Source organism: Ursus arctos, unplaced genomic scaffold, assembly GCF_023065955.2.
Source record: "Ursus arctos isolate Adak ecotype North America unplaced genomic scaffold, UrsArc2.0 scaffold_12, whole genome shotgun sequence".
NCBI classification, from domain to species: domain Eukaryota; kingdom Metazoa; phylum Chordata; class Mammalia; order Carnivora; family Ursidae; genus Ursus; species Ursus arctos.
The window spans coordinates 71,207,692-71,222,876 of record NW_026622786.1 but is presented as its reverse complement, the minus strand read 5'-3'; the positions used below and the strand labels follow the sequence as shown (position 1 = coordinate 71,222,876).

Sequence of the window (15,185 nt, the reverse complement as noted above, 5' to 3'; positions counted from 1 at the left end):
TTGGTGCCAAGAGATGGAGGGAGCTGCTGGTGGGAGGCTTCAGTTTTCTCTGCAAAGTGGGAGACAGTTGTGAGCTGAGAGCTGGAGGTTAGCGGAGCGTGGAGGAGGTGGAAAGCGTTCTGTGTGTAGTGGCGGAGTGAGCTGGGCAGAGAACAGAGGCCGCAGGCTGCAGGCGCCCAGGTGAGGCCACTGGGGATGTGCTCATAGAGTGCATGGGCAGGCGACATTTTTCTACCTGCCCCCGGGCTGCCTTGAACAGGGCAGAGGATTGGATCCGTCCTGGGCTTGGCGCAGGCTGGGCGGGAGTGCGGAAAGGGAAGTAGGTGAGGGAATTGGGGGTATGTGTAGAGCGGTGAAGTGCAGGACCTTGGGCTCAAAGCCCAATACCGAGGCCGGTAAGGATGGTAGGTCAATGGGCGGAGGTCCCGGGGGGCAGGGGGGTGTGTAGAGCCAGCACAGTGCCGGGGACCTTGAGCAGCTGCGCTGGGACAAGGTGAGGGTCTGTAAGGGGGTGTTGGAGGCCACGTTTTGGGGAGTAGGGCCATTCTGAGTGTGGCAGTATCTAGGGCATGGCCACAGCAGTGCAGGGGAGAAAGCCCTGGAGATGAGGGGCTCGGGCCGGAGAGGGAGACTGCTGAAGTCACCCTGGCAGGGGGTGGGGGCAGCGCTCGAGATGGCGAGGAAGCCATGTAATAGCACCAGGTTCCTCAGTGGGGATACGGCCTGGAAACGTCGCTGGGAACAAGGGGGGCACAGACCTGCCTCCTAACCCCAAAGAACTCATGGAGTGAGAGCACCTCTGTGGGGTCATGTTCTCCAAATTAGCCAGGGCCATTGGCCTCTTTCCCGTCTGGCCTCCAGTCTCTGTGGCTGCTCGCGGCTCCAGCACAGGCACCCTGCCCACGTAGGCACAGAGATGGGTCACTGTGGCTGCCAGTCCTGACGAGAGCTAGGGGCACAGCCGCTGGAGGGTCTCCGTAGGTGGTTGTATGTGGAACCAAGGGTGACAGGGTGGGGAGTCATGACCCATGCCTGTGTGTAGCTGGCAGGGTGTGTGTTTTATGCGAGACAAGCATATGTGTCGGAGAGCCCCTGTGTGTGTGTGAGGTGCTGTGTGAAAGACACCATATGTGTGTGTGGGAGACACCGTGCGCGTGAGTGAGTGTGTGTGTGTGTGTGTGTGTGTGTGTGTGTGGAGAGCCTGTGGTCCAGAGGGAGCCACGCTGGCTGGCAGCAGCCGTGGCAGCCTGCCTAGGAGGGGCCCCGGGATAGCCATCCTGCACTCGGGGAGTAGCCCGCCTGGGTGAGTTTCCCATCCTCTGTGACTAGTCACCGTGCCTGCGACCCCCACCCTCCATCTGCCTGCTTCCCCCCATTTGTCTTCCCCAGCCCCCTCTGCCCCTCCCCAGAAGGTGACCTGTGTGAGCACGGGCTCCACCACAGTCCGGGTAAGTTGGGTCCCGCCGCCGGCCGCCAGCCGCAACGGCGTCATCACCCAGTACTCGGTGGCTTACGAGGCAGTGGACGGCGAGGACCGAGGGCGGCATGTGGTGGAGAGCATCAGTCGCGAGCACTCCAGCTGGGACCTGGTGGGCCTGGAGAAGTGGACGGAGTACCGGGTGTGGGTGCGGGCGCACACAGACGTGGGCCCCGGCCCGGAGAGCAGCCCGGTGCTAGTGCGCACGGATGAAGACGGTAGGCGGTGGCACTGAGGGGTGGGGCGGGGGAGGGGAGGCACCCCTCCCAGACACCACCCACCTCACACCCCCAGGGCCTGTGCCTCACGCAAGCCAGAAAGGACCGGCCTGCCTGCTGCAGGCTTAATAGCCCACACTGAGGAAATGTAGCTGATGGGATAGCCTGTGCCCAAACCCCAGCCTTTGGGGCTAGCTCCAAGAAAGCTGGAGCCTCGCGAGGCTTAGACAGAAGCAGCAGCCCCACCTAAGATCTGGGAGGTGGAGATTGGGAAGACTGGTGCAAGGGATGCTCAGAGTAGAATCAGCGAGACTCGGTCTTGGCCAGACGTTGGCATGATGTGGGGGCCCAGAAGATGGGACAGGTTGTGCTGACTTTAGGTAGGGCCTGGTGCCTCACCCCTCCCCTCCCCACCGAGTGAGGCAACTCAAGGCCAGAGGGATCGGCAGGCCTTCCCTGTGCTAGGCAACGGGAGCCGTCCATGTTCCCGGCAGGGACAGTCTACAGAAACTCTATCAGGGCCTTTCCTGGGGCAGTGGAGTGCAAAGGCAAGGCCCTGGAGTGTGCTGTGCCCCCAGCACCGAGGTCCATACCACCAGGCCTGACTTTCTTCTCTTCCTGGTCCCCAGTGCCCAGTGGGCCACCACGGAAGGTGGAGGTAGAGCCACTGAATTCCACCGCTGTGCGCGTCTCTTGGAAGCTGCCCGTCCCCAGCAAGCAGCACGGCCAGATCCGTGGCTACCAGGTCACCTATGTGCGGCTGGAGAACGGCGAGACCCGTGGCCCACCCATCATCCAGGACGTCATGCTGGCGGAGGCCCAGGTACGCCGCTGGCCGGTGGCGGGGTGGGAAGGTGGGCTGGACCAGCACGCAGCCCTACCTCTGCAGAGCCCAGGTTCGTCCCGTCCCCTGCCTGCCCGCAGGAGACTCAGACACCGAGATGTCCTGCTGTGTGTCAGGCTTGGGGCCGCTCAGACCAGGACGTTAGGGCTAGCTTCCAGGAACACTCCCTCTTCCGTCTCGGGTCTGCCTGAGCGATGCCAGCCCCATCTGCCCTGGTGACTGTCCCAGCCTGGCCGTCATCTCTGTGGCTCAGACGCCAGCCCTGGCAGTGAGGAGCACAGACCCTGGCTTCTGCTGTCACCCCCTGCTCAGGCTTCACCCCCCCCCCCCAGCCCTCCTTTGTGTTTTGCAGGAAGCAAGTTCACTGTCAGTTAGTCTGGGATTTAAGATTTTCCTTTCTCCTCAACAGTGCTGGGCTGGCCGGCTATTCCTCTCCCAGCCAGGGCAGGGCGAGCACTCCTGACGTCATCTGCCCCCACTCGGGCTTTGGCCATGGCAGAGTTTTGTGAATGGCTGAACTGGGGTGTTGCTCTGGGCCTGGCCCCCAGGAGGGTGGCTCAGCTGCTGGTGTTTACGCTCAAGGTCTGGGCCTGGCAGCCAGCCTCATGTCTTCTTCTGTGTGCTTCCAGGGGATAATGATTTCACCTGTGAGCTTGGGGTGAGGTCCCTGGGGTATCCCGAGCACTGGTTTGCTATTCTAGAATCTGAGATACTGGGAGGTTATGTGAATGGCCCAGAATTTCCCAGTAAGTCGGTGGCTGACTCTGGACAAGAAACCCGGTCTCTGGACTCCTGAAAAGAGCTGTAATTGCTATGGCGAGTTTCCTCCCCAAATATTCTGCTGAAGAGTCCTAGCTGGTGGTCTGCTTTCAGGGTCTCCCCAGCCAGAATCAGGGCCTTGGGAGGGGATCCACAGTGAGCAGCACTGCGCCAGCCCTGGGGGAAGGAGCCCAGATTCCCCTCAGAGCCCACATGCCTTCCCCGTCCAGCTTTTCCCCCCACCCTGGGCTGGGCCCAGAGGTGCAGGGGCAGACCCCGTGTTCTACGTGTTGTGCTCAGGGTGGGCTCACCCACACGGACAGATGGGGCCTGCCTGCCTCTGGCTGGGCTTAGCACTCAGGCAAAATTCCTCTCTGGCCAGAGGGTGCTCTCTTCCTCCTCTCAGCTTGCCCAGCGCTGAGACAGCACCGGGGTGGGGAGGCGGACTTGTGCACCCGGCGACATTCCTGGGGCAGGTTGAGGACGACTCCGGGGGCCTCCACAGACACACCCACCCAGAAACATCCCAGGAATGGGCTCCCTCCAGCCCCTCCCATCCTCGGGGGCCAGCGGCCCAGCTGCACCCAGTGGGGTTTCCAAGGCACCCTTTCAAGTGCCCCCTTCTGGTTCCAAGTGGTTTGAAGGGAGCTGGGCCACAGGAGGAGGGACACTGTCCTTGTGGCCTCAGACATGCCATGACAGGGGGCAGACATGAGCCTGGGCTCCAGGAAAGCCAACTGAAGATGGAGGGCCTGCCCTGGTGGCCCCCTAGGACTGGCCCCCTGGGACCTCGGTGCTGGACCGGGTCATTCTGCTCCAAGCCAGGGGGAGAGCAGATGGGGCCTGGTCCCCTGCCTGGCCACAGGGTCCAGCTGTCCACTGACCACCCTGTCAAGACCACCACAGCCTGTCCTTCACCTGCTCAGCCCAGGGCCCCCATCAGTTCTGGAAGCACCATGGGGGTCACACGCCCCTCGAGTGTGCAGCCTTCTATGTATGTCTCCATCTCGGGTTTACCTGTTTTTCACAGTATGTTTTTCCTCCCTCTCTTTGTTGTCTCCTCTCACTGACTGTGCCTGCCTTGTCCTCCTCTCTCTCCTTTCTGCTGCTCCCTTCCATCTTCTCTCCCTCCATGTTGCTGCATCCACGTTGTCTTTCCTTCTTCTCCCTCACTTTGCCTCTGACATGGGAGTGGTGCTGTCTGAGAACCTTCATACCCAGGCCTGGCTTGGACAGCGAGAGTCTTCCCCCCGCCCCAGGCAAGGAACCACTAGGAAGTGGGCCCAGTCACACCCTTGAAAGTGGCCACGGCCAGTAGGGACCCATTGAGGGCCTGCTGTCATATTCTGTCCCAGGCTCCTTGCAAGACCTTTCCAGCAGAGCTTCCCAGAACAGGAGGAGCTGGGGTCAGTGGACAGAAGCCGGACCAGCACTTCGAGGGTGGTTGGACCAGAGGACCCCATGGTCCGTCTAGCCCGGAGGGCCATCTCCCTTTGATGTGCTGGACACCAGCCAACTTCAGCCCTCCGGTGCCACAGGACCACAGAAGGGACGCCTCACTCCTTCTGTCTGTCCAGCTAGTGCATCTGCACGCGCTGTGGCATAAAGAAGAGTATACCAAGAAATAGGGACATTGCCAGCCCGGAAATACGCCTTCCTACCGCAGTGAGACCTCAGGCAGCCCCGGCAAGGAATAGAGGTCTGAGTGCTTCCCCTGTGCCTGTGGGGAATGGCCCAGGCTCCAAGCCTGGCATTCACACTTTGACCATCTTGCTGGCCCGCCTGCCCCCCGACCTCCTGGCCCTGACTGATGCAGCTCTCACTGTTCCTGAGATATGCTCCTGCCTGGGCCAGCTGTGTCATCTGTCTCCCAACTGGGAGACTTTGGAAAGTGAAAGGAGACACTGAATAATCGTACCATGACAACAGGCATAGGCCAGGACTGGCCCAGGCCAGACTCTCCCAGTGTCTTCCCAGTGTCTGGCAACCTCTTCCTCAAAGCACCTGTAGGTGGCGCTCTCTGGTCCCTCTGTCCTGGAGCCCTCCTGTTCAGGCCGTGTGCCCTCCTGGTCTCCCTCCCCACCTCAGCCCTGGCAAACAGCATGGGCTGGGATCTGCGGATGGGGAGTGGTCCTGGGGTGCTGCCCCCATGGGCAGGCCCCTTAGAGGCCTGTGCCCTCCCTCTGCCCTTCCCTGGGCCAGGCCCACTCCAGTCAGAGTCCTTCACATCCTGTCTCCCTTTCTCTCTCTCCTGCGGTCAGTGGCGGCCAGAGGAGTCCGAGGACTATGTAAGTAACAGGTGTGCGAGCGCGGGCGAGACCTGGGTCAGGCTGGGCTCGTGGGACGCTCCCCTCCCCCGCCTTCCCCCCCAGCCTGAGCTGCCGAGATCCACAGGGCACCAGCCACATCCGGAGAAAATTGGCGTTTAGACTCAGGCGGCGAGCTGAGCAGCGATTGGCATTTCCTCTAATCCTTACTTCTCGCCTGTCGAGCAGCAATTTGAGGCCAGTGTTTGTGATCGACCAGGGCCTGGCCCCTGCTCTGGCCAGACGGGGATGGAGTTAAATCCGATCCTGATCATTAGGCCTTATTGATCTCTGGAGTGAAAAATCACCGGCTCCTGGCCCAGGCTGGGAGGGAAATCTGGGGAGCCGGTTCCGGCATTGGTGCATTCTGGAGCCCCAGCCCTGGGACGCCCTCCAGCTGGGGCAGGAGGCTGTCTGCGAGGGGTCGGTGGTGGCTGCAGTGGCCCCACCTGAGACTCAGAGCTGGAGGGACACCAGGGCTGGTGGTGACAGCTCTGCTCCCACTGCACGGTGGTTCCCTCCCCTCTTCCCACTCTCCCCTCCGTGTGGCGTGGCTTGGCCTCCTGTGGTGTTTCTCCGCATGTCTGGAAGTGATGCCTCGGCTGGAGATGGGCATAGGCAGGGCCTGCCGAGGCTGGGAGACACTGCCCTGGCTGACTTCTTAGGCATCTCCTGGGACAGTGGGGGAGTAACGTTCCCCACGGTGGGGGGTTGCTGTCCTCAACTTTCTTCCCTGTCTCACAAGGTATTGCGAGGTATACGGTGTTCACAGAACCCATTTCTACATGAGGTCAGGTGGGGTCCTGATGGGTCCTGCAGGGTAGCACCTTGGCCCAGTCCACCTTGCTTGCGGGTGTGGGTGTGGATGGGCGCACGCGCGCGTGTGTGTGTGTGCACACACGTGCACTGCAGTGGCCCCTTGCCTGCTTACACAGAGCCACACGAGGTGCTGTGCCAAGAGCCACGCGAGGTGCTGTGTGCGTGCGAAGCTCTGTGCCCTGTGTGTCATGTATGCACAGACCTCGTGAGGTGTCACTCGCGGTACGGTGGAGTGGAGGAACAGTGTAGCCCTTTGTTCTTACCTGAAAGGAAGAGGGAGCAGTCTGCTCCAGGCGTGCAGCTCCTGGGACGGGCGGGTCCTCCCGGGCGCACGCCCCACCTGCCTGCCCTGCGTCCGGCAGAGCCCAGCATGGCACGGCACCTCCGGCCCTGTGTGCCCCAGAGACTCCCCACCGGCTGAGGTCCTGAGGTGGCTGGCACGGGCTGGCCTCCTTGCTCCTCGGTGACGGGAATGGGTCCCTCCTCATCCTCAGGAAACCACCATCAGCGGCCTGACCCCAGAGACCACCTACTCTGTTACCGTCGCCGCCTACACCACCAAGGGAGATGGTGCCCGCAGCAAGCCCAAAATTGTCACCACAACGGGGGCAGGTGAGTGAGGGGTCAGGGACAGAGCCGAGGGCGGGGCAGCCAGGTGGGTGGCACCAGAGCCCAGCGCGTGGTTGTTCAGTCCCAGGCCGGCCCACCATGATGGTCAGCACCACGGCCATGAACACCGCGCTGCTGCAGTGGCAACCGCCCAAGGAGCTCCCCGGAGAACTGCTGGGCTACCGGCTGCAGTACCGCCGCGCCGACGAGCCAGAGCCCACCAGCATGGATTTTGGCAAGGACAAACAGCACTTTACGGTCATCGGCCTACACAAGGGAGCCACCTACATTTTCCAGCTGGCCGCCAAGAACCGGGCTGGCCTCGGAGAGGAGTTCCAGAAGGAGATCACGACTCCTGAGGACGCACCCAGCGGCTTCCCCCAAAACCTGCGTGTGATAGGGCTGACCACCTCCACCACGGAGCTGACCTGGGACCCCCCGGTGCTGGCGGAGAGGAACGGGCACATCACCAACTACTCCGTGGTGTACCGTGACATCAACAGCCAGCAGGAACTGCAGAACGTCACTGCGCACACCCGCCTTACGCTCTCCGGCCTCAAGCCGGACACCACTTACGACATCAAGGTCCGCGCGCGGACCGGCAAAGGCGCCGGCCCACTCAGCCCCAGCATCCAGTCCCGGACCATGCCCGTGGAGCAAGGTGTGTGCTGCGGGCACGTGGCCGCGCCTGGGGATCTCTGCTCTCCTTGACCCACTGACCTCTGGTGACTGTGATCCACCAGCCTCTGCTGTGTGACCCTCCTCCAGTCTCTCATGACCATGACCACTAACCTCTAGCCAACAGGCGCCACGTTCTCGGTGTGCTACCCTTGACCTCTGCTCTCCTTGACCTACTGACCTCTGCTGTGCGACTCCAATCTCTCGTGACCTTGACCCACTGATCTCTTTCGACTGCATCACCATTCTTGGGTGTGGGACACTAACCTCTCGGGGCCATGACCCACTGACTTCTAGCAAACATGCTCCACTGTGCTCTGGTGTGGGGTCTCATGCAGCTCATGACCAGCTCCCACTGACATCCGGTCACTGACCAGCACCTCGAGATCCCGACCACGGGTCCCCTGGCACCTGCCTGGCTCGGTGTTCGTTGTGAAGAGGAGTTTGGGCTGAGAGCTGAGCTGTGTGATTGGAAGCTGGCTAGGAGTGGGCTTCCTGGCCTCTGCAGCCATTCCTGGCCCCCAGCCCCGACCAGCATCTCCTCCCGGCAGGGAACCCTTCGCCCCGGCCTGGTTACACGGCCAGAGCTGACACCCCCCTCCTCCCCCGTTGTGTTCCACAGTGTTCGCCAAGAACTTCCGCGTGGCGGCCGCGATGAAGACGTCTGTGCTGCTCAGCTGGGAGGTCCCCGACTCCTACAAGTCGGCTGTACCCTTCAAGGTGGGTGAGGGCCACGGCCATCCAAGCCTAGCACACGCGCAGGCCTGCCACGGGCTGTCATCCAGTCCTACGTGGGGGTGTCTGTGACGCAGCTTCCCAGTTGGGGGTACACACCCGCTCTGCCCTGTGGGCCCGTGATGGGGAGGCTCAGCTCCGTGCACTGCCTCCCCCTCTCGCCTCCAGATTCTGTACAACGGGCAGAGTGTGGAGGTGGACGGGCACTCCATGCGGAAGCTGATCGCAGACCTGCAGCCGAACACGGAGTACTCGTTTGTGCTAATGAACCGCGGCAGCAGCGCAGGGGGCCTGCAGCACCTGGTGTCCATCCGCACGGCCCCGGACATCCTGCCGCACAAGCCGCTGCCCGCCTCCGCCTACATAGAGGACGGCCGCTTCACCCTCTCCATGCCCCACGTGCAGGATACCTCCCTCATCAGGTGTGCGGAGGAGGCAGTGCGGGGGGGGGAGGGGCGGGGCCGGGGACGCGCGGGGGCGACAACAGCCCTGATCCCCGCTCTGCCCGCCCAGGTGGTTCTACATCGTGGTGGTGCCCATCGACCGTGTGGGCGGGAGCATGCTGGCCCCGAGATGGAGCACACCGGAGGAGCTAGAGCTGGACGAGGTGCCTGCGGATGGGACGGGGCACCGCTCAGGACAGCCCCGTTGCGCTGGTTGGCTGTGGCCCCAGTGACACCCCCAAGCTGGAATCACTCTGGCTGCTCTGGCTGGCAGCCTGGCCCTCTCTGGGACTCTGAAGCGGCCCCCGCAAGTTCTCAGAAAAGTCCCGGAAGGCCTACAGAGACTCCCTGGAGGGTTTTGCCAAGGCTCCCCCAGGATGGGAAGGAGCAGAGACCGCTCTGCGGGTCTGGAGGCTCCTGAGCCCTGTAGACTTGGGGCAGTCCCAGGGGCTGGAGCAGAACGCCCAGCATATTGGGCATCCCCCATCGTCCCCCCGCAGAGGTGTGGAGCCAGCCCTCTCAGGGTGAGGGGCAGGTGACCCAGAGGCCCTCTTCTCACCGGGCGGGGGGGGGGGGGGGGCAGTACGTTGCCGTGTGCTGGTATGTGGCACTATTCCTCGACGACGGTGGGCCAGGCCAGGCTCGGGCCCCTTACGTAGAAGGTGAGCCTTGGTCTCCGTCCAGGGAGAACGTGTCTGAGGCCACAGGTCCAGGGGCACATGGGCGGAGGTTGGTGTGACTCCTATGCTCTGCTCTGTCAGCTTCTGGAGGCCATCGAGCAGGGCGGTGGGGCGCGGCGGCGGCGGCGGCAGACAGAGCGGCTGAAGCCCTACGTGGCTGCTCAGGTGGACGAGCTCCCCGACACCTTCACCCTGGGGGACAAGAAGAGCTACCGGGGCTTCTACAACCGGCCGCTGTCTCCGGACCTGAGCTACCAGTGCTTCGTGCTCGCCTCCCTGAAGGAGCCCACGGACCAGGTCTGCCTTAGGCTCCTGGGCTCCCGGCAGCCCGAGAGTAGGCCGGTCTCAAACACTGTGAGATCCCAGACCTAGGGCTGCCCCAGAGATCTCAGAACTGCACGAGGTTATCTCAAAAGACATCAGCCCCGAGGACCCAGGAGGCCAGACCTAATCTGGCCCTAGGGACTCAGTCAGCTGGCCGGGCTCAAGTCAGCCCCTGAGGAGCCAGCCCTGCCAGCCCCGCAGAGCCCAGCCCCAGAGCCCGTCCTCCAGGTTTGGTGGGCAGAGGGTGGGGGATCTCGCCCTGAGCTCATCACCCATGCTGTTCCTCCACCGGGCCACAGAAGCGCTATGCCTCCAGCCCCTACTCCGATGAGATCGTGGTCCAGGTGACACCAGCCCAGCAGCAAGAGGAGCCTGAGATGCTGTGGGTGACAGGCCCCGTCCTGGCAGTCATCCTCATCATCCTCATTGTCATCGCCATCCTCCTGTTCAAGAGGTGAGTGCTGCGCTCAGGGCTCCAGGGGCAGCCACCTGCCCCTGGACTCTGACGTCCTTCCTGGCACGGGTCATGCAGGTGCAGGGCAGCCACGGCGGCCTGCACCCCAGCTCCTGGGCTCAGCGGGAAGCCCAGCACAGCAGAAGCAGCGTGTGCGCACACGCATGTGTGTTAATCTCGGTGTGACAAGAGCCAAAGCTTCACAGAGGGCTGGTTCACTTGCGTCCCTGGGCGCGTCTGTCCATCTGTCTCTGTTTCGGTGGATGTGAGCATGTCTGTCTTTGAGCTTCAGGACACCGCCCTCCCTGGTCTCCTACTTTCAGCACTCGCTCTGCCACCACCCTGAGGTGACTCCCCAGCTGGCTCTTCCACTTCCTCCTCCAGAGGTCCAGACCCAACAGCAGGCCCACACGCCCACGGACATTCAGTTGGCCCACGTTCGTTGAGCTTCTGGTGTAACCACAGCATCCACGGCTGTCCCAGACTCAGTGTGTCTCAAACCTTCCCCTTAACCTTCTTCCCCTCCAGTCCCTATCCGGAGGGGACTGGTCCCTCCACCTAGTTAGCAACCGGAAACCTGGATGCCAGCCTCCCCCCTCCTCTTCCCTCTTACTCCGCCCGGTTCGCTGGGAGTTCTGTCCTGAGGACGGCTGCATCTGCCTCTCCTCCCCTCCCGGTGGGCTCCCCACAAGGCAGTGTGTGTAGGCTTAGCTGGGCCCTGGCACACACTACTCCTCGGCCCTCTCTCTTGGGTGGTAGTAGCCACCCACGCTTGGAGCTGCCCCTTCTCTTCATCCGCCTGCCAGCCTGAGAGGTACTTCCCAAAGATTTTTCACCCTCAGTTTAAAATTCTTAGTGGCTCCAAAAATGGAGCATGACCTGTCACCTGACGATCAAACGCCTGGCTAGTCTGGCCCCTGCTGCCATTCCCGACATCGGCACTGACTTGATGTGGTTCCCCGGCCGGCCGGGGCTACGCCCCCTCCACTCTGCAGCTTTCCCGCTCAGGCCCACCCAGCTGCTGCCATTGCATCCTTCCAGACTCCCTTCCAGAGGCGCCTGGCTGGCTCAGTCGGCAGAGCACGCAACTCTTGATCTTGGGGTTGTGAGTTCAAGCCCCACACTGGGCGTAGAACTTAATTCCAAAAAAAGGAAAGATAAAAAGACTCCCTTCCTGACTCTGGTACCCACAAGACTCTCCTGGGTCCCTGCTTCTTCCCCACATTGCCCCCTGTCTACCCCAGTGGGCACATGATAAGGCCTGCGTTTCTAGCACCCACCATACTGCTAGCCCATAGGGTATGTTCGTGAACACTTGCAATGAACCCATGTTGGTCTGTGTGTCTGAACACGTCTCCACATTGGGGTTTTTTGCTCTGTGCCCCATCTCTCCCCTGCCCCTGACCCCTAACCTGGACCAAGGGCCTCCTTCTTGAAGAGTTAATTCCTTCCTCCCAGGGTAGATAGGGCCAGGCTTTCCTGGTCCAGGGCATGGAGACTGGAGGGCGGGGGGCAATTGAAGGAATGTCCCACACCCCACTCATCCTCCTTCCCACCCCGTCTGGGTCCTGGGGTCTGTCAGGAGAGCCAACCCCCTGCCTATGAGTGCCACATAAGTGCCATAAACAGGTTCCTCAGTGTCCCCCTTATCGTAAGAGGACCTGAGTGCTTGGCGGAAAACAATGACCATTCCTTTCTTCTGTCCTTGCTTGTCTTTTGGGACCTAGTAAACGAGAAAGGTAGGAGTCATTCCTTCTCTCTTCACATGCCTCCCCCTTCACTTCTTATCCCTGTGCACATTTCGGGCCCAGCAGGGAGGGGCGGGGCTTTGACCAGAAGCCTCCAGGCCTGTGCTCGTCTGGTCAGCTCAGCAGGCTCTGGGGTGGGCTCTGTGACTCTCTCAACTTGTACCCTGCACAGGGGATGCCCCTTCCCCAGGGCACAAGGATAGTGCAGACTTCCGTGCCCTCCCTGAGTGCACAGACTGACTCCGAGCTCACCAGAGCCTTCTCCCAGGCTCCAGTTCTCTAAGATAACCCAAGCACTGCAGGAGACCTATGTGCAAAGAGCACTGGCTGCAAGGCAGGGGGAGGTGTGTGTTTCTACACACTCGTGCACACTTAACGCAAGCACCCGTGTCCACATAGCAGGAGTGGCTCCTGGATGCTCGTCAGCAGCTAGACCCCATAGTCTGTCTCTGACCCTGTCCTTACAGACAGGGGAGCTGAGGCCAATGAGGGAGGACCGTGCCCAGCTAGGGGACGCCTTCCCCGGCCCGCCCCCGCTGCTCTGGACATTGACCCTGATACCGAGACAGACGACTGGGGCCCAGCTCTCTGTGATGTTTGCGTATCTTATGTGTCGTCTGCATGTTTATTCCTGGTGGCTCCTGCTGCCTCTGCGGTGGCGGCCTGGGGGACAGCAGCCACTGCCCAGCAGTGACCTGCCCTCTACTGGAAGGCACCACCAGGCTTTGCAACCCCACCCCCCCTCGCTGCACTGGCCCCCGTCCACTCTGCACCCCAGTCCTGCTGTCTCCCCACCCGCCCCACCCTGTGTTCTCCATGTTCAAGCCGCCCTGCCACTGGCTCCCCTGCGCTCAGAGACCCCAGGATGGGGTGAGGCGGTGGGAGGGACTAAGCCACAGACACAGGGTCTCTGCCACAGCCAGCCACGCCACCCGTCTCTGTCCTCTGCCCCCACCTCAAGTTCTCACCAGCCGCCCTTCTGCCCCTTCAGGAAGAGGACCCACTCCCCATCGTCCAAGGACGAGCAGTCGATCGGGCTGAAGGACTCGTTGCTGGCGCATTCCTCTGACCCTGTGGAGATGCGGAGGCTCAACTACCAGACGCCAGGTAGGGTGGCTTCCCAGCCCACCTGCCTCCAGCCCGGGCCTGCAGGTCCTGGAGTTTACCAAGAGCCGCTGGCCCCATGCCCCCATTTCCTCCTCTTTTTTCCTGCTGCCCACTCCCTGTTCCCATCCACTTCATTGAAGTGACAGAAGCAACAGCTGCCGGGAGCCCTGGACCCCAGAGCCTCTCGGAGGAGGCCCAGCTGCTGAGGCCCTACCTCATCTGGGGTCAAGGCCTCCGGATATGGGCTAAAGACCCTCACAGAGCCCATATCCCAGCCACAGGGTGGCCAGCGTCTGCACCTGCACCCTGTCTTCTCTGCACAAAAGAGGGGTCTGTTGGTGGAAAATGCTCCATCGGACACTTGGGACGGGATAGGGGGCCCAGACTTACCTGTGAGCACAGGGGCCCCACACAGGGCATTATACCTGCTCTTCCTTTTCCAGCCACTCTCCCGTGGCCCTCTTGCTGGCCCTTCTTCCTAAAGTGTCACTCCCTCCCCATGCCCCAGGAGACACAGCTCAGACCCCTCCCCGAGGTGAAGTCTTCCAACCCACCTCAGCCCCCACACAGGCCTGGGGGTCTCCCCGGCTTCTAGAACCTCTCCGCTCCTTCCACAATGACACTTCTCACCCTGGGCTAGAATGGCCTCAATGACAATCCAAGTTCTGTGGAGCCAAGAACTGTGTCTTGTTCGTTGCCATCCCTTGTCCTGTGCACACTGTGGGCTCTAAGGGGATACCCGTGAAACGGACACACAGACGATTGAGTTGAGTGAGTGAACTAACACACACACAGGGCTTGTGTATATGTGAGCTAATTAAATTAGTGCTATTAAATGACTGCATAATTTAATGGCTTGAAACAACAATAGTTATGTGTTACCCCTTACAGTGTTTGTGGTTTAGTAATTCAGACAGGAGTATAGCAGGAACAGCTTGTCTCTATTCCAGAATGTCTGGGCCCTCACCTGGAAGTCTGAGAGCTAGAATCATTTATTTATTTTTATTTTCTTATTTATTTTTTTAAAGATCTTATTTATTTATTTGAGACAGACAGATACAGAGAGAGAGAGCATGAGCAAGGGGAGAGGCAGAGGGAGAGGGAGAAGCAGACTCTCCGCTGAGCCGGGAGCCCCACGTGGGGCTCGATCCCAGGACCCTGAGATCATGATCTGAGCTGAAGGCAGACGCTTAACCGGCTAAGCCACCCAGGCGCCCCTGAGAGCTAGAATCATTTAAAGCAGAGGTCAGCAAACTTGGGTTCATGGCCAAATATGGCCCACCACCTGTTTTTGCAAATAAAGTTTTATTGGAGCACAGCCACGTCCATTCATTTACGTATTATCCGTAGTTCCTTCCACACTACAAAGGCAAAGTTAAGTAGCACCTACCATAAGTCCACGAAGCCAAGAGTATTTACTATCTGGCCTTTATGGAAAAGTTTCCTGTCCCCTGAATTCTAAAGACTCATTCATTTATATGTCTGGTGTTGATGCTGGAGTCAGCTCTGAGCCCACCTGGGACTGTCAGCTGTGACAACCACATGTGGCCTCTTCTCGTGGCCCGGGCTCCCTCGCAGCACAGTGACTGGGTTCCAGAGGCATACATCCTGAGAGCGAGCGAGCTGGTGACCTAGCAGGCTGTGGCAACCCAGCTCGATCCTATCTGTGAGCAATCCGCTGTCCAGGCTGTTGGGGGCCTAGAGGGCACAGAAGCCTCCTGTGAGAGGGGATGCCAAGCCATGGGGGCTTGAGTCAGGCAAGCAGGGGGAGGTGGGAGAGAGCTCCCTTCAGTGGCAATAGCACTGCAGAGGCAGCCCATAGGCGCTGGGTGTTGGGGTACCGAGCACCCACAGATGAGAGTGGAGGGTAGGCAGAGGTCCACAGAGGAACCTGAGTGCCAGGCTAAGGGTTTTGGGCTTCATCGTGAGGGTACCAGGGAAGCATTAAAAGTTTTCAGCAGGGCCGGGCGCTTGGGTGGCTCGG

The 15,185-nt window shown here is 61.0% G+C and overlaps 1 protein-coding gene across 7 annotated transcripts in view; it reads left to right on the top strand.

Moving 5' to 3' along the window:
• Positions 1-15,185, top strand: part of PTPRF (protein tyrosine phosphatase receptor type F) — an 85,931-nt gene that overhangs the window by 59,477 nt on the left and 11,269 nt on the right. For 2 of the 7 annotated variants that reach the window (XM_026498296.4, XM_044383914.3), the window contains exons 12-22: positions 1,390-1,695; positions 2,325-2,518; positions 5,560-5,586; positions 6,918-7,035; positions 7,115-7,693; positions 8,333-8,430; positions 8,614-8,867; positions 8,959-9,052; positions 9,650-9,865; positions 10,192-10,346; positions 13,086-13,201. In XM_026498296.4, coding sequence (XP_026354081.1) covers positions 1,390-1,695; positions 2,325-2,518; positions 5,560-5,586; positions 6,918-7,035; positions 7,115-7,693; positions 8,333-8,430; positions 8,614-8,867; positions 8,959-9,052; positions 9,650-9,865; positions 10,192-10,346; positions 13,086-13,201 — 2,157 coding nt within the window. The remainder of the gene's footprint in view (positions 1-1,389; positions 1,696-2,324; positions 2,519-5,559; positions 5,587-6,917; positions 7,036-7,114; positions 7,694-8,332; positions 8,431-8,613; positions 8,868-8,958; positions 9,053-9,649; positions 9,866-10,191; positions 10,347-13,085; positions 13,202-15,185) is intronic. The other 5 variants (XM_026498298.4, XM_044383915.3, XM_044383917.3 and 2 more) reach the window with 3 other exon arrangements.